The following is a 27,168-nucleotide window of genomic DNA, read 5'->3' on the forward strand; positions in this document are numbered from 1 at the left end:
TGCTTGGTTGATGTATGGATACTGAATGGTGAGAAATATATTTGACTGTATGATAAAAATATTATTGGCTCTAGCTTACCCTGTTTATTGTATGGTTGTCTTGTATGTGATTATTCTTTCTTGCGATGATCATCAATTTAATTGATGGGAGCAGATGGACGAGATTTCCGAGGTCAGCAAGGAAATGGAGATTCCACTGCTTAGCCATCTAGGCTGGACTTTATGCTTCTTTGTTTCGTGGGTTTTCTTTAGGGCTACGGCCCATGTATTTTTCTATGCCTTACTGTTCTATTCTCTTTGGTTAGACCTTTTATCTGGTATGCCCAGTTAGTAGGGGTTGTGTTAAGGATCCCAAGACTACTCTACTATACTTTTTGCGTGACGTTCCTTTTAGTTTTGTTTAATAATTAAATGAGACGTTATAAGAGAAAGTTCGTTCCAACATGAAATGAATGTCATGTAAAAATAATAATATTAGTTTGCTATCTAATTTTGATTTTATGAATGATATTAATTATTTTGGAAACGAACATTATTTAATACAATTTTAATTTTTAAGAACGTTTATTCGTATGATGTCAGTGTATGAAAACGTGTGTGCAAGTTACGAGTGGATGAAGTGTACAATTTGGACAAGTGATTTGGTAAAAATATTTTATTCGATTAATTTAAATTACTTCAACAGTATATCTGACAGGTGTAAGCAAATTTTATCCGGGGATACAAATACAAAAATATTAACGTTATAGGTAATTTTTCAATCTTCTCATTCAAACATCAAATAGTTGATATTATTTGTAATACTGTATATAATTAATTATATACACCTTTTTTCATTTAGAAATATTTCAAAATCATGGTTCAAAATTAAAGAACACATTTTCCTTTTATCAAGATCTTATGTATATTTTGTGCAAATTAAGGCGGTGAGATAGATACTCCACCGTTTCTTTTTGTCAAATAATGTTATGTCATTTTATCGTTTGAAGCGGTTAGAGATACTCCTCCGTTTTTTTTTTTCTTTTTTCAGATTTAATGTATATTTCAAGCGGTTTTTAAATATATATGAATAACTCTAATTCATATTGTTATATTATTAGTTTGTATATGTGTGTCATTTTATTTTTATTCTAAACAAAAAATTATTAAATTATAGAATATTTTGTATAATTTTTATTATTAAATATTTTTTTATTATAAATGATCATTTGAATTTGAAAAAAGTATTTATTAAAAGAATAAAATTTTAATTTTAATTTATAAAATAACTAAATTTAGATTAACTATTATTTAAAAAAAATAGTTATTTTAATTTAAAATAACTGTTACTACAGGATAAAATTGAGAAGAAAATTATATAGAAAAAAAAAGCGAATCACTATGCCCCCAAGAAGCTTTATATATTTTGTGAGTCTTGAATGATAATATTTGCTTAAGATAGGTAGGAATCATACTTATCGCTACACAACCCCTCCATCTTAAGCAATAAGTCTTGCTTACGATAAGTTGAAAGGCTACCTATTAGTTGCATCCTAAGTGGACAAATCATGGATGAATAAGCTTAATCGTGTGTTTAGATAAGGCAATTCAAGAGGGTAATTTATTTATTTGGAGAATTTAAAATTTTTTGTTGTAATAAAATGCTTTGTTTAAATAGAGAAATTAAAAAGCATTTAAAATGCATGTATTTTTTAAAGTATTTTAATTAGTAAAATTAGAAGAAATTCAAATACCCTAAAAAAAGGTGGAATTTGAAATTCTTCTCACTCAATCTCACACCCTGGACTTAATCTCAAACGGACATGGCAAACCAGACAACCATGACAGACTGGACTGGTCATACGAAGATGGATCACATCGACATGACGACACAAACGCGTCGAACGAGATGTACAACTCAAACAAGTCGATCAATCCTGACAACCCATATCGTTGGGCAGGTCGACGACCAAGATGGGTTAAGTGGGCTTGACGACCTAGTGGGCCAAGTTGAGCCAATGACCCAGACGAGTCGAGTTGGGCCAGGTCGTATTGGGCCATGTTGACAAACTTGACGGGCACGATCGACAAATATGAGTCGTTAGGCTTGTCTGGATCATCGGGTCGACCCAGCCTGTTTGGGTTTTCCAGTCGGTCTGGCTTGTTTGGGTCATCGGGTCAGACCAATTCGGCTGGGTAGTCGGGTCAGCCCAACCCATCTGGTCGTCGAGTCCGTTTCCAAATTTATCATGAGCTCAAAACATAATTAAGCCTAAAATAAATATTGTAAAAATTAAATTTTATCTCACAATAAATTCAATTATTTTTTCCAAACAAAAATTGAAATGTAAGGTATTTTAACTTCTTTATACAAACAAGTTATTTAGAAAATGAAAGAGATTTAATTGCAAGTAATTCAAATACAAAGCATTTCAATTTCTGAGCATTGTTGAAATGCTCCATCCAAATACAATATAAATGTTTTAGACGAAGAAATACTAGAACATGTTAAGTTTGAACATTCAAGGTTTAAAGTTTAGGAATGAGATCAAATCGGGTCGACTTGAGTTGTGTTTATCCATTATTCGTCCCGTCTAAAAAAGTTTACTTTTTTATTTCTCTTGTTATTCATTTGGTACGCGTAATCAAAATATTTACATGTTATTTTATACATATTAAAACCAAATCAGAGATTATTTAATCAAATGATACAATGCTCCGAATCTAACGAGTTTTAAATGGTTGGTGATGATATTAGAAACTATCAAGAATTATATATGCATAACGTGTTATAAAGTTTTGTAGGAAACGTCTATTAACTGAATTAGTAGATGAAAAGGTTATATAAACCATCAAATGGTGCATGATGAAACCATAAGACATTACCATAACCATCAGACCATACAATTTCAAATCACAAGACGATATGAGTAAAATTAGCCAATTGATAATTCAAACCATCGACCATTTTCTTATGTAATTATGAGTAGATTACGTATTTACATTTTATTAATTATTTATAATCCTTTTATAATAATGAGATATTGATATTTTATTGTTTATCTGTTGATATTCTTAATAATATGTCAAAATCCCATCAGCAATTTTGGGTCATGTATATACACATAATTAAATGTGTTATGGCATTATTTTTAAGTCAAATAATATAGTGATCCGATCAAATTAAAGTTTTGGCTACAGACATATATCATGAAAATAAATATTGGGTAGAGACCATACAATAATTTCTAATTTGATGAGGGACCAAATTAGAAATAATAAAACTTAAGTAATTAACCGTTTAAAATGGTTGTGATCCCCTTCTGAGAGTATATAGAGATATAACTTACTTTTCAAGTTTCTTGTTCCTTTCTCTCTATCCCATCAAAAGAGAAAATCAGAAAAAAATAAAGGTGCTCTAAAGGAGGAAAATCGTAGTGCTCAAAAGAAGGGAACATCATCATTATGGTTAATTCAGGTACGCTCCCGTTTACAATTTATAACATATTTATAAGTATGAGATATTATTTATGATTGACGGTTAAGATCAATAATAGGATTATATTCTATGCTAACAAATCCAACTTATTATGGTACTTAATTTACATCAAATTACACAATTTTTACAATAGAGATGTGAAATGAAAATGGGTTGTAAAGAAATCCTGTGAAATCTAGAAATAAAAGCATGGATACATCTTACATTTCTTTTTGAAAAATATTGATGCATATACATTGAGTTTGCCTACATAATCTATATTTTTATTATGTCTAAGTACATACATAATGCTAATCCATGAATCATTACTGTTTCTTTTTTTAGGTGACACAAATACGCAATAGATGGAAAAATAAAAGACGTAGAGAAGATAGCTATATGAACACAATTTGGTATAAACCAATGGCATACTTGAAGTGCAAAGGGATGCATATTTTTGGGTAGATTTTTCTTTTCTTTCGTTAAGTAGATGCTTAATTATATGCATATATAAACCCAACAACTGAAGCACGTGGCGGGCACCAAACCCTTTACTGCACATGCATGGATATATCACTAAGAACACGTTATGAAAATCTCACTATAAATAGATGACAAGGTATTTGTTCTAATCATCTTATACACTGTAATCGTATAAACCTTCTGCAACGAAAATGGCAGATTTGTATGAAATGAGAGAGAAACAAAGAGCTCGTGGCCCAGCCACCATACTCGCCATTGCCACTGCAACTCCTTCCAACTGCATTTACCAATCTGACTTCACTGATTATTACTTTCGAGTCACAAAGAGCGATCACATGACCGAACTCAAGGCCAAGTTAAAGCGTATATGTAAGTAAGATCACGATTATTTTCTATGGTTTCATGCACCATCTCATTATCATAATAGTATCGTCTCACTGTGTTCGCATCTTCTACTTTTATTTTTTCTATTTTATATTATCAACCCCAAGAGCTGCGCAGGCATGCCTTCGTGCCACTCATATATAAACCCACGGTTTCATGCAGACGTTCAAAAGTCAAAAAGTGTTTGTATGCATATAAAAAAAAATTATGATACTTTGACAAACTTTGTTTTCACAAAACAAAGTTAGCTTTTTAGCGCATAATAAAACTTTTTCTTCTCTTTCCAAATCACATCAAACCTTTCTTTTATTTATCGAGACGCTGCCAAGACACATTATTAAAACTTTGTCAACAAAAATTTGTTAAAAAATAATTTTCCTAAAAAATGGATTTGCTCATCTCTCTACGGGTGAGAATGTAGGATCTCTATCTCCTCCTGCATAGGTGAGTAATTGCATTGCGCAAGACATAGGTCTTATGATGACGATCATGTTAGGAATTCAAGTGTGAGTCTAAGTTCTACATTGACTAGAAATGAAAAAGTAGAGCAATATATAAGAATAAAAGATCCATAAACATGTTGCCTTAAAATTTTGAGTTGAAAGTGATGTTAATATCTTATGTGGTTGGACTTAACTCTCATTGGTATTTGTTCTCTCCATTGAAACTCCCTCCTTAAAAACTTAACATATCACATATAGGATTATCATCTGTATTGCCAGGCGTTGCTGCTACAGCCACCGAGCTCCACCATGTCACTCACTCTTCTTTCTCCTTTCCTCGATTAGTTTTGGATTTTGACGACCCATTTTCCATAATGCCAAGAAAAAGAAAAGGGTGACTTTGTCCTTGATTTTTCTTTCATTTTACTTTGGTGCATAGAAAATAGAGAAAGCATCAACAATTATATTATGATCGATTGGTCAAGTTGGTCCCAAACCCAACTCAACCCGACCATTGTTCATTCCTAATCATCTCCATGAAAAATACCATCACAAAAGAAAAAAAAAAGAATAATAATCTTTTCATACCCAAACAATTAAAGGTAACTTATAACATGTTATTTTATTATTTAATATTTTGTTAAATAAAAACTTACAATAAAGTTTTAATGAGTATTGGGGATTGTTTGTAATTTTATGCGGTGTCCGTTTTTTTCTTCTTTTAGATATCTCTTTATAAAAGATAGATAAACATCCTCTAAAATGCAAATTTCTATTTAAATTTTCTTCTTTACTGATTTTTATTTCATTCAATATTAAATAAAACATAGTATATTATAAGTGATATTTTTGTTTTGAGGTGATTTTTATTTTACTTTTTTAAAGTATTTATATGTATCAATACTCTATAATAATATTTTGACACACATTACATTCGTTTCATAATTGGAAGGTAATGCAAAATGAATATAAAAAATATTTATGTGTCCAATATTAACACTCATAAGTACTCTATCTGTTTTCAAACTCCTCTCACTCTCCCTTCCTATATGTCACCTATTGATATTCATTCTCTTTATATTTGGATGCCTATAACTCGCTATATTATGGAAAATCAATATAAAGAATGTCATTTGTCGAGTAAGGAAAACATGTATTTTTCTTTTCAAATATCACGATTTAAATAATAAAAGTCATTTGAATTTCAATTAAAAATAAAATATGAAGGTGGCTTTTTTGTGTCAATAACAGGTGAGAAGTCTATGATAGAGAAACGATACATACACCTGACTGAAAAAATGCTGAAAGAAAACCCCAACATAAGTACTTACGAGGAACCATCCTTGAATGCACGACAAGACATACTAGTTGAGGAGGTTCCTAAACTTGGTGAGAAGGCAGCATCTAAAGCCTTAAAGGAATGGGGTCGACCAAGATCAGATATTACTCATCTCATCTTTTGTTCCACCTCAGGTGTAGACATGCCTGGTGCTGATTACCAACTTGTGAGGCTCTTGGGGCTTAAACCATCCACCAAAAGGTTCATGTTATACCATCAAGGTTGTTTTGCTGGTGGCACTGTGCTTCGTCTCGCTAAAGACCTTGCTGAGAATAATGTTGGAGCACGCGTTCTCGTAGTGTGTTCTGAGATCACAGTTGTCACTTTTCGTGGACCCTGTGAAACACACTTGGACTCGTTGGTGGGACAAGCACTCTTTGGAGATGGAGCTTCATCTGTGATCGTGGGATCTGATCCTGACACAGCCATTGAACGACCACTATTTCACCTTGTCTCAACATCGGAGACGATTCTTCCCAAGTCTGAGGGGGCAATTGAAGGACACCTGCGTGAGGTGGGGCTAACCTTCCATCTTAAGGACAATGTTCCTCAGTTGATCGGAGAGAACATAGAGAAAAGCCTTGAAGAAGCCTTCCACCCACTTGGGATCATTGACTGGAACTCGTTATTCTGGGTTGCGCACCCTGGTGGACCTGCAATATTGAAACAGATAGAAGCAACGCTTGGGTTGAACCCTGATAAATTGAGAGCAACCAAACAAGTTTTGAAAGAGTATGGGAACATGTCGAGTGCATGTGTGCTGTTTATACTGGATGAGATGAGAAGATGGTCCTTGGAGGAAGGAAAATCCAGCACTGGTGAAGGACTAAAGTGGGGTGTTTTATATGGGTTTGGCCCTGGCTTGACAATGGAGATCATTGTTTTGCATAGTGCCACCATAGACACAAACAACTAGAAGCTATCTTTATCTGTGGATATATATGCAATTATACATCAACTGTCATAGAATAAAACAAAATCACGTAGACATGTACAATGCATACAACCTACTTTATTACTTAAGTTTTTCGTTATTATCTGGTATAGGTTTGGCTACACTAGCCCTTGTGATATAATAAATAAGCTTGGTATTTGAATATGTGAAATTGTTTTTGTAAATTACTCCATGCCCAATATTTGTTTCTTTACACTATTAAAAAAGATAGTATATTTCACCTTAAATTTCTACATTCAACTTTTTACATATAAGTTTTGTAATATCAATTAAAATTAAAATTTTGCAAATAAGTTTTACATACTGAGGGAATAAATTAAAAGAAATTAACTTTTCAGAATTTGAGAGATTATCATAAGGATGAAGAATTTGAGATAAGCGTATTTGTTAAGTTATTCCATAAAATATATCCTCAAGATTGAGTACTTGAATTTTTTTGTTATTACCCTAAGTTAGATATTTGTTAACAAATAGGGATTGATTTTATTTAAAATATATTATTTATAAAATGTAGTCCTTAGTGCAAAATAAGAAATAACCTCGGTTATTGTAACTTTTATTAGTTAGTATAAGTTTAGTCATGACTTAATTTTGATTAAATTTAGAAATTAATTTTGGATAATTTTAATTTTAGGTTAATTATTTTAATAATAATTTGGTTACGTTACTTGGTTAGATTTTGTTAATTAAAATAATATGTTGACTATGTTATTTGGGTTTATGTTTATATATTCTTTAAATTTAATTATACTTATTTTAAAATTTTAGTACTCTTTAATTAAAATTGTTAACAAATAGGGATTGATTTTATAAGTTTAGTCATAAATTAATTTTGATTAAGTTTAATTGTAGATTAATTCTTTTTAAGTTTAACTTTAGTTAAGTTTAGTAACATTTTACTAATTAGAATAATAATTTGGTTACGTTATTTGGTTAAAATTTGTTAATTAGAATAATATTTTAAACATGTTATTTGGGTTTAAGTTTATTTATTCGTTAAATTTAATTATATTTATTTTAAAAATTTAGTACTCTTTAATTGAAATAAGTTACAAATCCATTGTTTAATTTTGGACTAGTATTTTGTGAAAGGTATTTTAAGTGTTATTTTAAATATTATTTTTTTAGTTATATGAAATATATCTATTCTTTTATATGTATATTCCCGTGACAGTTATCCAAAGTCTCGAGATTTTTTAGGTTAATTGATGTTTATTCTTGTTTTAAATCTAACTTTTCTCATAATTGAGACTACCAAAATAATTTGCAGATTAAATTAAGATGGTCCAATCAGTTGGTTGAGGTCTTGCACGGTTCTACGTAGAATTCAATATTAGGGTACGAATCATAAATAAATTTATCTTCGTGGATATTGTTTGAATTCGTACTCATTTGATGTAGAATTTTTTCATTGACGGGGTATGAGTATAAAAAATCTCTGACTTTTTCAGTTAAGTATGAGGACGAGTATGAGATGTATATATCAACTCTGTCTCCGTCCTCATACTCGCCACAATACCCATCCCTACCATATTTCTGTCTTTGTTTAAATTATTAAAATATTCGTAGTCAATTAAGTAACCTTATATATATATATATATATATATATATATATATATATATATATATATATATATATATATATTTTTCTATTTTTCATTTCTTCTAATTGTTTGTTTTTTATTTGTTGTTTATTTTTATAATGTATAATAATATTTTGATATATTTTATATAATATTTTTTATTTTCCACTTCATTATCATACTGTAATTTTGTCATTGTCATTGTAATTGTATAAATAAATTTTATTTACTATAATATAAAAATTTAATATAATTGTCATGAATTTTTTTTATCACCATCCAACATATATTGAAGCGCAAAAGTGTAAAAGATATAAGATTTATGTTAAGATTTTATTATTATTATTAGTTTAAACGAACATTCAAAATATATTTTAATTTGAATATTTGTTTTTCTTATATATATATATATAATATTTTTTAATTTTTGTCAACTAGATTTCATCAATGTTTGCAAATTTAATAAATGTTTGAATTCTCATGAAATTTTATCTCGTATTCTAATTTGAAATATATACAATTATAATTATAATTTCATTCTAAATATTTGATATCGAAGAAACAACCATCCTCTTAATATTATATTTTCTTTACCGTAATTTTGTATTATTTTATAAAAATTAATTAATTAATATTAAAACAGTTAGAAGCGGGTACGGTTATGAGTATGAGAATATATTCGTCACTTAGTGGGATGAAGATGAGATAAAAATTTGATACCCGTTTGATTTGAGTATGGAGATGAAGATTAATTTTGTCTATGAAAATAAGTATAGGATAGCGAAATTTGTCTTCGTTCTGTCACGTCCCATTGCTACCCGGCTCAATATCTTTGAAAGAAGAGTGGTTAAATAATATTTGCATGTGTGTGCAAATAAAATATACTTTTGTGATTTATAATATAATAAAATATGACAAGGGGAGTCATGGCTCCTAAAAAAATTTTAATTCTATTTTTTACATGTTATATATATTTTAAAATTATATTTATATATTATTATTTTATTTATATTATATTTAATAAAATATTTTATTTTATCACATATTTTATTTATATATTAAAATTTATATATATTTATTGTATAAAAAATAAAATAAAAACCAACTTGATAAACATTAGTTAATGAAAGATAATAGGTTTTATCACTAGTGATGAGGTTCTTTTACAATAAATCATTAAGAAACAATGAGGATAGAAAGTAAGGTGAAGAGATATATTAGGAAACAAAAGATTGAAAAATGAACAATATCTCCCATGAATCGATGTTAGTATCTTATTATAATTTATGTGTTTATGATTCTCCAATTATGATGATCTTCTTAAATTACTATTTTTTCCAAATTAGTTTGCCTAATTATGATTGTAAGGATTCTTTTATAAAATTGGCATTAACCCTAATTATATTTTTCCTGAAATTAGTATAACATAGATTATAAAATTTAGAAATTTTGTGTTTTCAATTACATATGGTAAAATTTGTAAGATTTTATGGATGTATCTTGGGTTGAATTACGAATTTCGCTGCACATGATGAATTAGTTGAATAATCTTGAATTGAATTAGAAATTAGAATATCCCTATTATATTAATTTAATGAATTAGAAAGATTATAAATTGAAAAATGCATATGAGAATCATTTTATGAAAATGATTGAAACAAAAAAAATTAAGAATTTTTTTATTTGATTGGAAAAAGTAATTTATATATAAAAAATTTAATTTAACACCTCTAAAATTTTTGTCTAAATTCTACCAAATATATATATATATATATATATATATATATATATATATATATATATATATATATATATATATATATATATATATATATATATATATATATATATATATATATATATATATATATATATATATATACTATTCGTATGTATGAAAATTAATGCAATAGTAAAATAATATAAGTGTTCTACACCATGCAATTGTCACACATAATTTAAGTAAGAGTTGAAGTCAAAAGTAGTTAAATATTTATTTCTCTTTTTTTTTTTATACATATTTTAAACACAAAATCGTGTCAAATACATTCTAAAATAAATAATATTTCGAAAATATGATAATTAATCCTAACAATATTACTTCTCGAACTTAAGGTCAGAACATTATAAAATCCCTCGTATGTATAATAATTGATTCTTAACTCTATGTCACTTGACGCATATAATTAATTTTGAAACAATAGTTATGTCAATTTTAATTTTTAAGAATATTTATTTGTATGATGCCAGTATATGAAAACGTGTGTGCATGATACGAATGGATGTAGTATACAATTTGGACAAGTGATTTGACAAAGATATTTTATTCAATTAATTTAATTACTTCAACAATATATCTTACAGGTGTAAGCAAATTTTACACGGAGATACAATTAAAAAATATTAACGTTATGGGTAATTTTTCATTTTTCTGATTCAAACATATTATTTGTAATACTGTATATAATTATATACACGTTTTTTTCTAGTCTTTTCATTTACAAATACTTCAAAATCGTCGTTCAAAATTAAAGAAAACTTTTGTTTTTTAACAAAATCTTTTGTATATTTTGTGCAATTAAAGCGGTGAGATAGATACTCTACCGTTTTTTTTTTTCAAATATCGTTATGTAATTTTTATATATATGTTTGAATCAGTGAGAGATACTCCACCGTTTTTTTAGATTAACGCAATATTATAAATTTCAAGCGGTTTATTAAATATGTATCAATAACTCTAGTAGTTCATACTATTATATTATTATAATATAGTTATGATATGAATTTGTTTTTGATAATGTACTATTAGGACTCTTACAATATAAGTGGTTCGATTAAATATTTTGCTAACTAATTAACAATTGTATGACTCTTATTATCTAGGTTAGAGATTTTATTGTTGATTGTTCGTTTCTAACGTTTAAATGACACAATTTAAGGTTCTTAATATTTGGTAGGGTTCTTACAATTCATTTGGATCTCTTATTGACTACATGTAAAGTTTTTGGATTTATTAGGAAGCTACATTTAAAGTTTTTTAAATTTATTTGAGATCTACATACAAAGTTTTTTTAAATTTATCAGGAACTTTTTCCAAAGTTTTTAAATTTACTAGGACCTACTTGCAATTTTTTTAAATTTATTAAGGACTTACCTGCAAATTTTTTAAATTTATCAAGGACCTGTATGCAAAGTTGTTAAATTTTTCAGGACTTATCTGTAAAGTTTTTAAATTTATCAAGGAGCTACCTATAAAGATTTTAAATTTACAAGGGACCTAACCGCAAAGTTTCTAAATTTATAAAAGACTTACCAGCAAAGTTTTTAAATTTATCACTACCTACCTGCAAAGTTTTTAAATTTATTAGGGACATGCCTGCAAAGTTTTTAAATATACCAGGGTCCTGAAAAATTTTTAAATTTATCTGGAACCTAATGCAAAGCTTCTAAATTTATCAGAGACCTACCTGCAAAGTTTTTAAATTTATTAGGGACCTACTTGCAAAGTTTTTAAGTATATCAGGGACGTACTGGAAAAGTTCTTAAATTTATCGGGAACCTAACTGCAAAACTTCTACATTTATGAGATACCTAACTGCAAAGTTTCTAAATTTACCAGTGACCTAATTAACATTTTTTAACTTTATGATGAATGTAATTGAAAATTTTTAATTTAGCGTGGACCTACCTTAGGAGTTTTTAAATTTATTCGGGACCAACCTGTAAAATTTACTTGTAAAATTTTTAAATTTACTAGGGACCTAACTACAAAGTTTTTTAATTTATAAGGGACGTCATCGCAAAGTTACTAAATTTATCAAGGACTTACCTCCAAAGTTTTTAAATTTATCAAGAACCTATTTGAAAAGTTTTAAAATTTGTCAAGAACCTACATCAAAAGTTTTTAAATTTATTAGGGACCTACTTGCAAAGTTTTTAAATTTATGAGGGACCTACCTGAAAAGTTTTTAAATTTATCAGGGACCTAACTACAAAGTTTCTAAATTTCTTAGGGACCAAACTGCAAAGTTTCTAAATTTATCAAGGACCACTTACAAAGTTATTAAATTTAATAGAGACTTACATGAGTTTTTAAATTTATCAAGGACCTAACTGCAAAGTTTCTAAATTTATAAGGGACTTACCTTCAAAGTTTTTTTTATTTCTCAAGGACCTTGGTGTAAAGTTTTTAAATTTATCAAGGACCTACCTTGAAATTTTTTTAATTTTTCAGGGATCTATCTGCAAAGTCTTTAAATTTATCAGAGACCTATCTGCATGGTTTCTAAATTTATTAGGGACCTATCTACAAAGTTTCTAAATTTATCAGGGACCTTATTTAAAATTTTTAACTTTATCATGGACGTAAATGAAAAATGTTAAAGTTATCAGGGACCTACAAACAAAGTGTTTAAATTGATTCAGTACCAACATCAAAGTTTTTAAATTTATTAAGTATCAACCTGAAAAGTTTTTAAATTTATGAAGAACCTACCTACAAAGTTTTCAAATTTATTAGAGACATACCCACAAACTTTTAAATTTACCAGGGACCTACCCACAAAGATTTTAAATTTATCAAGAACCTAACTACAAAGTTGTTAAGTTTTTTAATTTATCGTGGATATACATGTAAAGTTTTTAAATTTATCAGGGACCTACATGCAAAGTTTTTGTAGTTATTTGAGACCTAACTTTAAAGTTTTTACACTTATCATGAACTTAATTCCAAAAATTTTAAATTTATTAGGTACCTAATTGTAAGTTTCTAAGTTTTTTAGGGTCCTAATTGAAGTTTTTTAATTGTTTCAAGGACTTACCTGCAAAGTTTTAAAATTTATCAGAAACCTACTTGCAATGTTTTTCAATTTATTAGATCGTACCTACAAAGTTTTTCTATTTATCAAGACGTACCTGCAAATTTTTTTAAATTTATTAGGGACCTAACTACAAGGTTTCTTAATTTATCGACCTAATTGAAAACTTTTAACTTTATCATGGACGTAATTGAAAATTTTTAAATTTATTAGGGACCTACCTGCAAAGTGATTAAATTTTGTTCGAGACCTACCTACAAAGTTTTTAAATTTATTAGAGACCAATATGCAAAGGTTTTAAATTTAGCAAGGACCTACATGCAAAGTTTTTAAATTTATCAGAGACCTAACTGCAAAGTTTTTTTAAATTTATAAGAGACTTACTTGCAAAGATTTTAAGTTTAATAGATACCTACTTGAGAAGTTTTTAAATTTATCAGGGATCTGCCTGCAAAGTTTTTTAAACTTTTTTCAGGGACTTACCTGCAAAGTTGTAGTTGTTAAATTTATTAGGGACCTACCTGTAAAGTTTTTAAATTTATTAGGGACCTACCTGCAAAGTTTTTAAATGTATTAGGGACTTACATGCAAAATTTTTAAATTTATCAGGAACCTACCTGCAAAGTTTTTAAATTTATTAGGAGTCTACCTGCAAAGTTTTTAAATTTATTAAGTACCTATCTGCAAAGTTTTTCAAATTTATTAGGAACCTACCTGTAAAGTTTTTAATTTTATCAGGGACCTACATGCAAAGATTTTATAGTTATCTAGGACCTAACTACAATGTTTTTTACACTTATAAGAGACCTAACTCAAAAGTTTCTAAATTTATCATGGACCAAATTGAAATTTTTATATTTATTAGGGACCTAATTGAAAATTTCTAAATTTATCGGGAACCTAACTCAAAAGTTTCTAAATCTATCAAAGACCAAATTGAATTTTTTAAAATTTGTAGTAGACCTAATTGAAAATTTTGGAGTTATTCAGGAACCTAACTGCAAAGTTTTTAAATTTATCAAGGACCTAACCACAAAGTTTCTAAATTTATCATGGACTTACTTGCAAAGTTTTAAAATTTATCAGAGACCTACCTACAAATTTTTAAATTTATCATGGACCTATATGAAAAGTTTTTAAATTTTTTAGAAAATGATAAAGTTTTTAAATTTATCAAGGACCTACTTGCAAAGTTTTTAAATTTATGGAGAACCTAACTGCAAAATTTCTAAATTTATAAGGGACCTTACTGCAAAATTTCTAAATTTATCAGGGACATAATTGAAAATGTTTAACTTTATCATGGACATAATTAAAAAATTTTAAATTTATGAGGAACCTATGTGCAAAGTTTTTTAAATTGATTCGGGACCAACCTGCAAAGTTTTGAAATTTAGGATAGAATATGTTTTTGGTCCTTCAACTTTTAGTGAAAATTGGAATTAGTCCTCATTGAAAACCCTGAACCAATTTAGTCCTTCAACTCTCTAAATGTGTGGATTTGGTCCTTTTAATCGAATTTTATTTAGTTTATTTGATGTTTCAAACACATTTGATTATAGTATTTTTCTTTGTTTATTTACACCATTTGACACATGTTCACTTCAATATTAATTGAAAAACACGTTTGAAATGTTTAATCAACTTAAAAAATTTTAGTTTAAAGAACTAAATTTATATTTTTTTTTAAAAATAAAAAATTAAATTGGTTTAAAGCTTATAAGAGAAACTGATTCTAATTTATTAAAATAATCTAATTAATTTAAATATAATATATATATATATATAATATGAAAGATTAATTGTGTAGAGATTATAAATAATATTTTAATTTGAAGAGCGACCAAATTAAAAATATTGAAATTAGAAAAATATTACGTAAAAGGATTATGATTGTCAACTGTGTGCACGTACGTATTCATGTTTCTTTCTCTTCATCTCATCAGAGAGAGCCAAAAAGAAACCTCGGGTGCTTTACAAATCAGATACCATTTGTATTTACGTTATTTTCAGTGACAATTCAAAGTATGCTTCCGATATACCGCTGTATGCGATATTAGTAATTGTTCATGGTACGAAAGGCTTTGATTATTCATTACTTGTTAATTTATATTGGATGCATAATCTAACAAATTGTACTCATTACCCATGAATACCTATTAAAGATGTATGAAATTTTTTTCCATGACGTTAAAATCTATGCCCCTCGTTAATATGTTCCAGTTATCACCTAATTAAATGATATTTTAATTATGATAGTTAGATGTTGGTAGATTATCTTCCATGTATGTTTCCAGATTGATGTATTTTATTTTGTTAATTATTTATAAAATCCTTATGTAATTATTAGCAGATTATGTATTTACTTTTTATTAATTATTTATAATTATGAGAGATGAATATTTTATTTTTTATGTGTTGATATATTCTTATCTTAATAATACTCCTTATCAAGCGATAATAAATATGCCAGAATCCAACTTAACTTACATATGATTTACCCAATTTTTACAATCAAGAGACGTGAAATGAAAATGGGTTGTAAAGAAATCCTGTGAAATCTAGAATTAATAAAAGCATGAATGCATTTTATATTTCTTTTTTTGTTGGGTGAGATAAATACGCAATAGATAGAAAAAGAAAATAGCTATATGAACACAATTTGGTATAACCAATGGCATACATGAAGTGCAATGAACTTTATATAATTTGGTAGATTTTTCTTCTTTCTTTGGGTAAGTATTAATTAATTATATGCATATATAAACCCAACAACAGAAGCACGTGGCGGGCACCAAACCCTTTACTGCACATGCATGGATATATCACTGAGAAGACGTAATGAAAATCTCACTATAAATAGATGACAAGGTATTTGTTCTAATCATCTTATACACTGTAATCGTATAAACCTTCTGCAACGAAATGGCAGATTTGTATGAAATGAGAGAGAAACAAAGAGCTCGTGGCCCAGCCACCATACTCGCCATTGCCACTGCAACTCCTTCCAACTGCATTTATCAATCTGATTTCACTGATTATTACTTTCGAGTCACCAAGAGTGATCACATGACCGAACTCAAGGCCAAGTTAAAGCGTATATGTAAGTAAGATCACGATTATTTTCTATGATACATTCTGATACTTTAATTTGACTTTTGTTAATGTCGATACACTCGATAAGTCACCTATCATATTTTATATTTTTAAAATAAATATTCTGACTTATCAAAATAATTATCTATGAATTCATGCACCATCTATTATCGTAATAATATCGTCCGGATGTGTTCATTTTCAACTTTAACGTTTTCTCATTTATATTAGGACAATGATATTTTGATTACTAAATTTTGATAATTTTTTTTTATAATATGAGGTGTCATCTTTTAAGTGATTTTGAAATATAAAGAATAAAAAAATGGAAAAATGAAAAACCACTGTTTTTGCATTAATTGCTATTTCATTTATTTTATTGATTAGTGTACCTGTTGTATTTGCTTCTCCTGAAGGTCGGTCAAATAACAAAAATGTTCTATTTTCCGGTACATCATTATGGATTGGATTAGTGTTTCTAGTGGGTATTCTTAATTCTCTCATTTCTTGAAGTTCTTTTTATTCTAGATTAAAAATGAAATGACCCCTCTCTCAGAATTCTTTCGGATTGTCAGCTATGATATTTTAAATATCTTTTATATATATTTTAAAATGTCAAAATTAGTGGTAATCAGTATATTATAAAGACACAATAGAAAAACATAACAAAAAAAAAAACAACAGAAAATCTAAATTCTAAAATGTAATAGTCAAAATATCATCTTCCTTATATTATCAACCCAAAAACTGCGAAGGCTTGCCTTCCTGCATCTCATATACAAATCCACCGTTTCATGCAGACGTGAAAAAGTCAAGAAGAGTTTGTATATACATATAAAAAAAATGGATCGATCCATCTCAATGAAAAATACTATACAGGAGAGAAGAAGAGTAATCATCTTTTCATGATTACCCAAACAATAAAAAACAATTAAAGGTCACTTATAACATGTTATTTTATTATTTAATATTTAATAAAAGAAAATCTTACAAAATTTTAATGAGTATTGGATTGTTTGTAATTTTAAAGGGTGCCTGTCTTTTTTTTTTCCTCTTACATTATAAAAGGATAGATAGACGTCCTCTAAACGCACACATCTATTCAAATATTCTTCTTTTCTGAATTTTATTTCATTAAATATTAAATAACAAAAATAGTATATTATAAGTGATATTATTATATAGTTTTTATTATTATTATTTTGAAGTATCTGTATGTATCAGTATTTTATCTGTTTTCAAACTCTCTCACCTCTTCCTTCCTATCACTTATCATATTTTACTCTCTTTAATTGGGATGTCCATAACTTTGCTATTAACGAAAATCAATATAAAGAGCTCATTTGTCAATTAAGGAAACATGTATTTCTTTTTTCAAATACCACTATTTAAATAATAAAAGTCATTTTAATTTGAATTAAAATTCAGAAATGAGTGTGGTTTTTTGTCAACAATAGGTGAGAAGTCTATGATAGAGAAACGGCACATATACCTGACTGAAAAAATGTTGAAGGAAAATCCCAACATAAGTACTTATGAGGAACCATCCTTAGATGCAAGACAAGACATACTAGTTGAGGAGGTTCCTAAGCTTGGAGAGAAGGCAGCATTTAAAGCCTTAAAGGAATGGGGCAGAGCAAAATCAGATATTACTCATCTCATATTTTGCTCCACCTCAGGTGTAGACATGCCAGGTGCTGATTACCAACTTTTGAGGCTCTTAGGCCTTAAACCATCCACCAAAAGGTTCATGTTATACCATCAAGGTTGTTTTGCTGGTGGTACCGTGCTTCGTCTCGCTAAAGATCTTGCTGAGAATAATGTTGGAGCACGCGTTCTCGTGGTGTGTTCTGAGCTCACAGTTGTCACCTTTCGTGGACCCTGTGATACACACTTGGACTCGTTGGTGGGACAAGCACTCTTCGGAGATGGAGCTTCATCCGTGATCGTGGGATCTGATCTTGACACCTCCATCGAACGACCACTATTTCACCTTGTGTCAACATCAGAGACAATTCTTCCCAACTCTGAGGGGGCAATTGAAGCACATTTGCGTGAGGTGGGGCTAACGTTCCATCTGAAGGACAACGTTCCTCAATTGATCAGAGAGAACATAGAGAAAAGCCTTGAAGAAGCCTTCCACCCACTTGGGATCATTGACTGGAACTCACTGTTCTGGGTTGCACATCCTGGTGGCGCTGCAATCTTGAAGCAGATAGAAGAAATGCTTGGGTTGAACCCTGATAAATTGAGAGCGAGCAAACAAATTTTAAAAGAGTATGGGAACATGTCGAGTGCATGTGTACTGTTTATACTAGATGAGATGAGAAGATGGTCCTTGAAGGAAGGAAAATCCAGTACTGGTGAAGGACTAAAGTGGGGTGTTCTATATGGGTTTGGACCTGGCTTAACCATGGAGACCATTGTTTTGCATAGTGCCACCATAGACCCAAACAACTAGAAGCTATCATTGTTTGTGGATATATGCACTTATACATCAACTATCATATAATAAAATAAAATCACATAGACGTGTACAACATATATAACCTACTTTATTACTTAAGTTTTTCGTTATTATCTTGTATAGATTTGGCTACACTAGCCCTTGTGATATGATAAAGAAGCTTTGTGTATGAATATAGTTAAATTGTTTTTTCTAGATTACTCCATGTCCAATTTTTCTTTCTTTTACACACCCAAAAAATATAGTAGTTTGTATTGAATTTCTACATTCAACTTTTTACATATAAGTTTTGTAATATCAATTATTCAAATTATTAATGGATGGGAGAAGGGATTGATAATGTCCGAGCGAAAATACAACTAGAAATTGAGCTACAAGAATTGTTCCATCAATAAGAATAAATGGCCTCCCTGAAACACTTAAAAAGTAGAAACTTTAATTAGTAAATTGGTTTCAATATTTAGATTTAGGATTTATTTTTTATCATTATATTTCTTTTAACTAAATTGAATTTTAATATTTTTTTCTTTCATTAAAATAGTGTTATAGTTGTTTGAAGGGTCACATATCAAAATCGGGAAGTGCAAAATTATATAATGTGTCATCGCAATTATATAAAGACCTTTCATCTACTATAATATAATAATTTGATGTCATTGTTACGAAGTTTAAAAACTATAAAATTTATGTAAATTTGAATTATTATTTTTAATATTTTAATATTTCTCAAAATATTAGTAATTACCACACACCGCAAACCGCTTAACACCTTTTACACGTGTCCAAAAGAGTAACACGCATCCAAAGGAGTGACGGTTTCTTACTTTCTGTTTTCCGTTTTTTCTGTTTCTCTTTTCTTTTCCTATATAAGTTCTTTCTCTCTCTCTTCTTAGATGTGCTTTTTACCAAACAGTTTAGAAATAATACGTTCCTTCTTTTGTTCATTCTCTTGCTCTCTTCTCCTACTCGTGTTCCTTTTCTTTATGCCATGGATAACAATGCAAGGTTCTGTTCATCAGTCATGCTATCACTCAGTAGTGAAAACAATGAATGTGGCCATCAGTCAAAGAGAGAATTTTAAGATGGTATTAGAGCACTTCTTTTGAAGTGCTCTGCTGCGCGTCTCTGCTTTCTTCATCTCTTTCGCTTCCTTTTCTGCTTTTCTTTTTGATCTTGATATCTTCTTTTCTTCTGTTATCATGTCTGGGGATTCAAAAGATGTTAAAGATCTTACTAATGAAGTTTCTGTTCATAGCTTCTTGTATCTCCATCCTGGTGAGAATCCTGCCATTTCACTGGTTTCACCAGTTCTTGATGTCAACAATTATCACGCATGGAGCAGATCGATGATGACGGCTCTAAGTGCGAAAAACAAATTGGAGTTCATCGATGGCACTACTGTTGAACCATCCATAAAAGACGCCACCTATCAAGCGTGGAAACGGTGTAACAATATGGTGGTTTCCTGGATTGTGCATTCGGTATCTCCTTCCATACGCCAAAGTATTCTATGGATGAATAAAGCAGAAGAAATCTGGAATGATCTCAAATCCAAATATTTTCAAGGCGACCTTTTACGTGTTTCTGACCTTCAGATGGAGGCTTCTTCTATAAAATAGGGAGATCTTACGGTAACTGAATTCTTCACTAAGCTGAGAGTTATTTGGGATGAGTTAGATAATTTTAGACCTAATCCCACCTGTAATTGCAAAGTTAAATGTCCCTGTAATCCTATTTCTTTGATTTCTAAAAGAAAAAATGAGGATCATGCTATGCAATTCTTGCGGGGTTTAAACGAACAATATAGCAACATAAAGTCTCATGTGCTTTTAATGGATCATATCCCTTCAATCTCCAAAATTTTTTCGTATGCTGTGCAACAAGAACGACAAGTTATGGGAAATGTTTCATCTAATGAATCTGATATAAAAGTTAATGCTGCTAATGTTCAAGTTTCTTGTAGCTATTGTGGCAAGAGTGGTCACACTGAGTCCACGTGTTATAGAAAGAATGGTTTCCCCCCAAACAATGATAGCAGAAACTCCAAGAATCTCGCAAATAAAAGGATCTGCAGCCATTGTGGGAGGAATGGACACACCATAGATGCATGTTATAGGAAACATGGTTTCCCCCTGGACACAAGTTGTACAATGGGAAAAGTAATGCTGTCAAAACCACTGATGTCAAACAAGAAACTGTATCAAAGGGAGACTGCTCTTCCACGGATCAGGAAATGCGCCTGACACCACAACAATATCAAAATCTTATGGCTCTTCTTCAATCTAATAGCAATGATGGTGTTAATTCAGAATCTCAAAACAGTCAGATAAACACTGTAACATCCGGATCAACACATCAAGGTGAATCTTTTCCTATTATTAACTTTTACAGGAAGACTAATCTGTGGATTTTCGATTTTGGAGCCACAGACCATGTCACTTGCTGTCTTAATAATTTCTCATCTTATAAGAAAATCAATCCTATAATTGTTAGTTTACCAAACGATGCTAAGGTCACTGCTACACATATTGGTTCTGTTCAATTAAATGAAAAATTGCTGCTAAACAATGTCCTGTTCATACCTTCTTTTGGATATAATTTGGTTTCTATTTTTAAGCATTTATCTTCCCTCGATATTGAGATTGTTTTCACTCAAGATTCTTGTATTGTTTAGGATCCACATACGAAAGAGAGGATTGGTATAGCTAACACTAGTGCTGGCCTTTATATGTTTGGCAGTTCAAAGAATGTTGCTGCTTTTGATCGAAATTGTAATAGCATGAATTCCAACTTATGGCATGATAGGTTAGGACATTTGTCTGATGAAAGATTAGCTGTCTTGAATCAGAAACATTCTTATATTCGTAAGCATAGGACTGATAATTGTGGGACTTGTCACCTTGCCAAACAGAGAAAATTGCCCTTTCCTAATAGTAATTCCTATGCTGATAAACCCTTTGATGTTATACATGTTGACATTTGGGGATCGTGTGCCATTACTTCTTTACATGCATACAGATACTTTCTTACTATTGTGGATGATCACACACGTTTTACTTGGTTATACTTGATGAATAATAAATCTGAAACTCGTAAGCATTTAGTAAATTTCATAACTCTTGTCAAGAATCAATTTGATAAGTGTGTCAAAATTGTGAGAAGTGACAACGGTCCAAAATTTAACATGAAGGACTTCTTCAATTCCAAAGGAATCGTACACCAGACAAGTTGTGTCGAAACCCCAGAGCAGAACGGGATCGTGGAGAGAAAGCATCAACACTTAATGAACGTGACACGTGCTCTTCTTTTCAGGTCCAATGTTCCTACTCAATTCTAGTGCTATGTTGTCAGTCATGCTATTTTTTTGATAAATCGTATACCAACGCCTTTTCTAAAGAATGCTTCTCCTTTTGAAAAATTATATAACAAACAACCTGATCTTAGTTATATACGTGTTTTTGGTTGCATGTGTTACAATAGCACTCTTGTTTTTAACAGAAATAAACTTGATCCACGTGCTAATGCTAGTGTGTTTCTAGGATTCAAAAGTAATGTGAAAGGATACATTGTTCTTGATCTTAAAAATCATAGTATTAATGTTTCTCGAAATGTGGTTTTCTATGAAAATTATTTTCCCTATTCTCAAAAGACCAATGATGATACTAACATGATTTCCTATGATATACCCTTGCCTGTTTCCGAAAATTACCATTCTATTATGACAGATATTATTAAAAGCCCTTGTGCTGACATTGATAATGTTGATAACGAAAGCTTATGTTCTAATGAGGTTGAACCTAATATTGATCATTCTACTTGTCAACGTGAGTCCAGAGTTAGAAGGCCACCTTCATACTTGAAAGATTACCATATTTTTTCTGCTGCTTCTGAATTAGCTAAAAATGTTAGATATCCTATTGAATCCTATATTTCATATTCAAAAATGTCACCTAGTTTTCGAAAAGTTATCTCTGCTATTGATAGCAATGTTGAGCCTACATCTTATGAGGAAGCCATCAAAGATGAAAGATGGAATGCAGCTATGAATGAAGAGGTTCAAGCTCTCCAAAGGAATAACACCTGGACCGTGACCACCCTACCTGAGAATAAGGTTGCTATAGGATGCAAATGGGTATACAAGACAAAATACAAAGCTGATGGCACTGTAGACAGATTCAAGGCATGCCTTGTAGCCAAAGGCTACACACAAATGGAAGGTTTGGACTATCTAGATACTTTTCCTCCTGTTGCAAAACTGACCACAGTTCGTCTATTGTTGTCTTTGACTGCTATAAATGGATGGCACCTGAAACAATTAGATGTTAACAACGCTTTCCATCACGGGGATTTGAATGAAGAGGTGTATATGGACCTTCCTTTGGGTATGAAGTCAACAAAGTCGAACCAGGTTTGCAAGTTGCACAAATCTCTTTATGGTCTTAAACAGGCTAGTCGCCAATGGTATGACAAGCTCTCCACTTTTTTGATTTCTCACCGTTTTAAACAGGCTAATGCAGATCATTCTTTATTTATAAAAACCAAGCATTCTAGCATTACTGTTCTATTGATTTATGTAGACGACATAATCTTGGCTGGAAACGATTTAGCAGAGATCAATAATATAACAAACGAGTTAGATGTATCCTTCAAAATTAAAAATTTGGGAAATCTAACCTATTTTCTTGGTCTCGAGGTGGCAAGGAGCAGCAAGGGAATACATCTCTGCCAGCGGAAATACACTCTGGACTTACTACAAGAAACCGGAATGTTAGCTTCTGCTCCTATGCCCACTCCTATGAAGTTTTCTAGACGTAACATCATTGAAAATGGAGAACCTCTCACTGATACCACTGCCTATAGAAGACTTGTTGGAAAACTCCTATATTTGACCAATACCCGTCCTGATATTACCCATGTTGTTCACCAATTGAGCCAACATGTTGTTGCTCCTACCACAGTTCATCATCAGGCATGTCTTCGTGTGCTCCGTTATCTCAAACAAAATCATGGCCATGGCATTTTTCTTTATGCAAACAGTGAAATAAAAGTCAAAGGCTTCAGTGACTCCGATTGGGCAGGGTGTCCAGAAACAAGAAAGTCTATTACTGGATTCATCGTTTATCTTGGCCATTCTCCCATTGCTTGGAAATCAAAGAAACAAAGCACTGTTTCTAGGAGCTCAACTGAAGCTGAATATAAGGCTCTTACCTCCACCACATGTGAGTTACAATGGATTTTATATCTTCTTCAGGATCTTCAAGTTCAACAACCTCAACATGCTCTCTTATTTTGTGACAACCAATCAGCCATGCAGATTGCCACTAACCAAGTCTTCCATGAGAGAACAAAACATATTGAAATCGATTGCCACGTTATTAGAGAAAAGGTTCAAAATGGCATCATCAAACTTCTCCCTATTGACTCCAAAAATCAACATGCGGATATTCTAACTAAGGCTCTGCCACCTTCAAACTTCCAAATTCTTTGTTCCAAGCTGGGTATGCTCAACATCCACTCCCAGCTTGAGGGGGGCTCTCAAAATATTAGTAATTACCACACACCACTAACCGCTTAACACCTTTTACACGTGTCCAAAAGAGTAACACGCGTCCAAAGGAGTGACAATTTCTTACTTTCTGTTTTTCGTTTTTTCTGTTTCTCTTTTCTTTTCCTATATAAGTTCTTTCTCTCTCTCTTCTTAGATGTGCTTTTTACCAAACAGTTTGGAAATAATACATTCCTTCTTTTGTTCATTCTCTTGCTCTCTTCTCCTACTCGTGTTCCTTTTCTTTATGCCATGGATAACAATGCAAGGTTCTGTTCATCAGTCATGTTATCACTCAGTAGTGAAAACAATGAATGTGGCCATCAGTCAAAGAGAGAATTTTAAGAATATTTTTTTCCATATGTGATTTTGTTTAAATAGTGTCTTATGAATGTATAAAAAAAATTCATTATAATTTAGAAAAAAAGAAAGTAAAGAGACATTTGAAATATTTTTAAATTTGAATATTTTTTATTTTTTTATTTTTAAAAAAATATATTTTAACTTTATCAACTTTATTTCATTAATGTTTTCAAAATGAATGGATGTTTTGGTTGTTATGAAATTTTATTTGTGTAATTGCGTAGTATTTTATATAATTTTTTCACCTTTATTTAATTATTGCTTGGTACTTTGATTCAAAATTTACACAATTATCATTTATTTCTAAATGTTTGACATTGATTATTTTCTTTTGATATTGGATATTTGATAATTTCATGTTTCTTTTTTCATGATTTTTTATAGAAGAAATTAATTAATTGATATTGAAACAGTATATAAAAGTGGGTATGGACACAGGTACAAATATACAATCACTTGGTGGGGACAAGGATGGAAGAAATGTTTTATACCCATTGAATACGGAAAGATGTGTATGAATTTTTATTTTAAATATAAGAATGGGATAATGAAACTCGTCTCGTTCCATCCAATTGTCAATTCACTTGTGGAGTAATCTTCTTCTAGGAAAGGATCCATTACCTAATGAGTGGGTGGTTAACTTTAAAAGCAGACATAGCTAAACAAGAAAACAAGAATGTAAGCTCTCCCAGCCCTTACTCTTCACTTCTTCCTTCGACCCTTCAAAAGCAGACACAGCTAAACAAGAAAACAAATGTAAGCTCTCCCACCTCTTACTCTTCACTTCTTCCTTCGACCCCTTCAAAACTCAGCCTTTAGAACTCTCTCTCTCTCTCTCTAAATCTTGTTGTCCCATATATTTATAAACTCAAGCTTTAAAGTTCTCTCTAAACCTTTCTTCCATATATTTATAAGCTTAATGTATAACAATATATATCTAAAACAATATATAAATATGATACCCTCTTTTGTGTCCACATTTTATTATTTCATTTTTACCCTTAATTATTATTTTAAAAATTAATTAGTTTATCTTTAACCGTTATTCTAAAAATCTCTTTTGTCTTTAAAAGTTATTCTAAAAACTTATTTTGTGTATATATTTTATTTTTCTAATTTTATATTTAACAACTATTTTAAAAATTAATTATATATTCCTTTCAAAATTTTTATGAAAATTTGAACTCAATTTTTTATGAAAATTAAAAAATGCGAACACACAGACACGCTTATATTTTCGCTAGTATTTATAAGGGAAATACAATATTTTATTCACTCTTATTATTATCCAACAATAAGAGTATAACAGTATATAAAAATATCTCATAATATCTAAAAATATCTAAGCATATCTTTTAATTTGTAATAATATAGCAATATCCAAATCAAATAATCAACTAATATATAACAATATCAAATAATATTTTTTTCTAATTGAATAATTATTCACCAAATCTTATCTTTTAAAAAATATTTTAAAATAAAATAAATCGTTTAAATTATGACTAAATAAAATAAATCGTTTAAATTATGACTGATAAATAGTTTTATCTTTACTTAATGTATTTAATCATATTTATATTTTTTTTAATTATTAAAATTTCTACTATCTCACGCTAAAATCTTAGAAAATTATTCAATTATCTTGACATACAGATTAATTGTAAATCATGATTAATTGACTTTTTGTTGTTTCCGTGGCTTTGGAGCTATTTCTCATATTTAAGATTTTCCCTCCGAAAACTCGGAGAATCTCCATATAAATCAGCAGCGTAGCATGAGGTTTAAGGCCAAATATTTTTACCTAAACATCATACCCTTAAACCCAGTTTAACCCAGTCTTAAACAAAACATTTATTATATACTTGTGAAAACTTTAACCTCTCAAGATTAAATAAGCAGAAGATAATATGTTTACAATAATCAAGCAAGGGATGTCTGAAAAGTAATACAAGTCATTTGTCTTTTATTTACAAATTTCACTTTAAATTTTTTGGAAAAAGATAAACTGAAATAGTGTTTCAAACTGCGATTTCAGTAAATTAGTTTTCTTAATGAAAGTACAATGGTGCTTTAGAACCATTGTATTTACATGGATGCCGGCTAGCTCTCTTTAGTTCTTTATTTTAGTAGAATTCAATCCTTTTAAAGTGCAGAACCCGAAGACATTGTCTACTGAAATCATATTCATGGTTGAATTATTGAATTCTGAACCATGGGGAGAAAAATGTTTATT

At 29.9% G+C, this 27,168-nt stretch overlaps 2 protein-coding genes across 2 annotated transcripts; both read left to right on the plus strand.

The window, feature by feature from the left end:
• The first annotated feature begins 4,082 nt into the window (after nt 1–4,082).
• Nucleotides 4,083–7,212, plus strand: LOC114164804 (chalcone synthase-like). Its single transcript, XM_028049572.2, has 2 exons — nt 4,083–4,309; nt 6,019–7,212. Exons 1-2 carry the CDS (start codon nt 4,132–4,134, stop codon nt 7,020–7,022), a joined length of 1,182 nt encoding a protein of 393 aa, XP_027905373.1. The 5' UTR covers nt 4,083–4,131; the 3' UTR covers nt 7,023–7,212.
• Nucleotides 7,213–16,367: 9,155 nt separating this feature from the next.
• Nucleotides 16,368–19,199, plus strand: LOC114195889 (chalcone synthase 2-like). The gene is made up of 2 exons (XM_028086317.2): nt 16,368–16,564; nt 18,015–19,199. The coding sequence occupies exons 1-2, from the start codon at nt 16,387–16,389 to the stop codon at nt 19,016–19,018; spliced, it is 1,182 nt and encodes a 393-aa protein (XP_027942118.1). The 5' UTR covers nt 16,368–16,386; the 3' UTR covers nt 19,019–19,199.
• Nucleotides 19,200–27,168: the final 7,969 nt, after the last annotated feature.

Source organism: Vigna unguiculata, chromosome 9, assembly GCF_037176805.1.
Source record: "Vigna unguiculata cultivar grain cowpea cultivar isolate G323 ecotype 2 chromosome 9, ASM3717680v1, whole genome shotgun sequence".
Classification (NCBI taxonomy): Eukaryota; Viridiplantae; Streptophyta; class Magnoliopsida; order Fabales; family Fabaceae; genus Vigna; species Vigna unguiculata.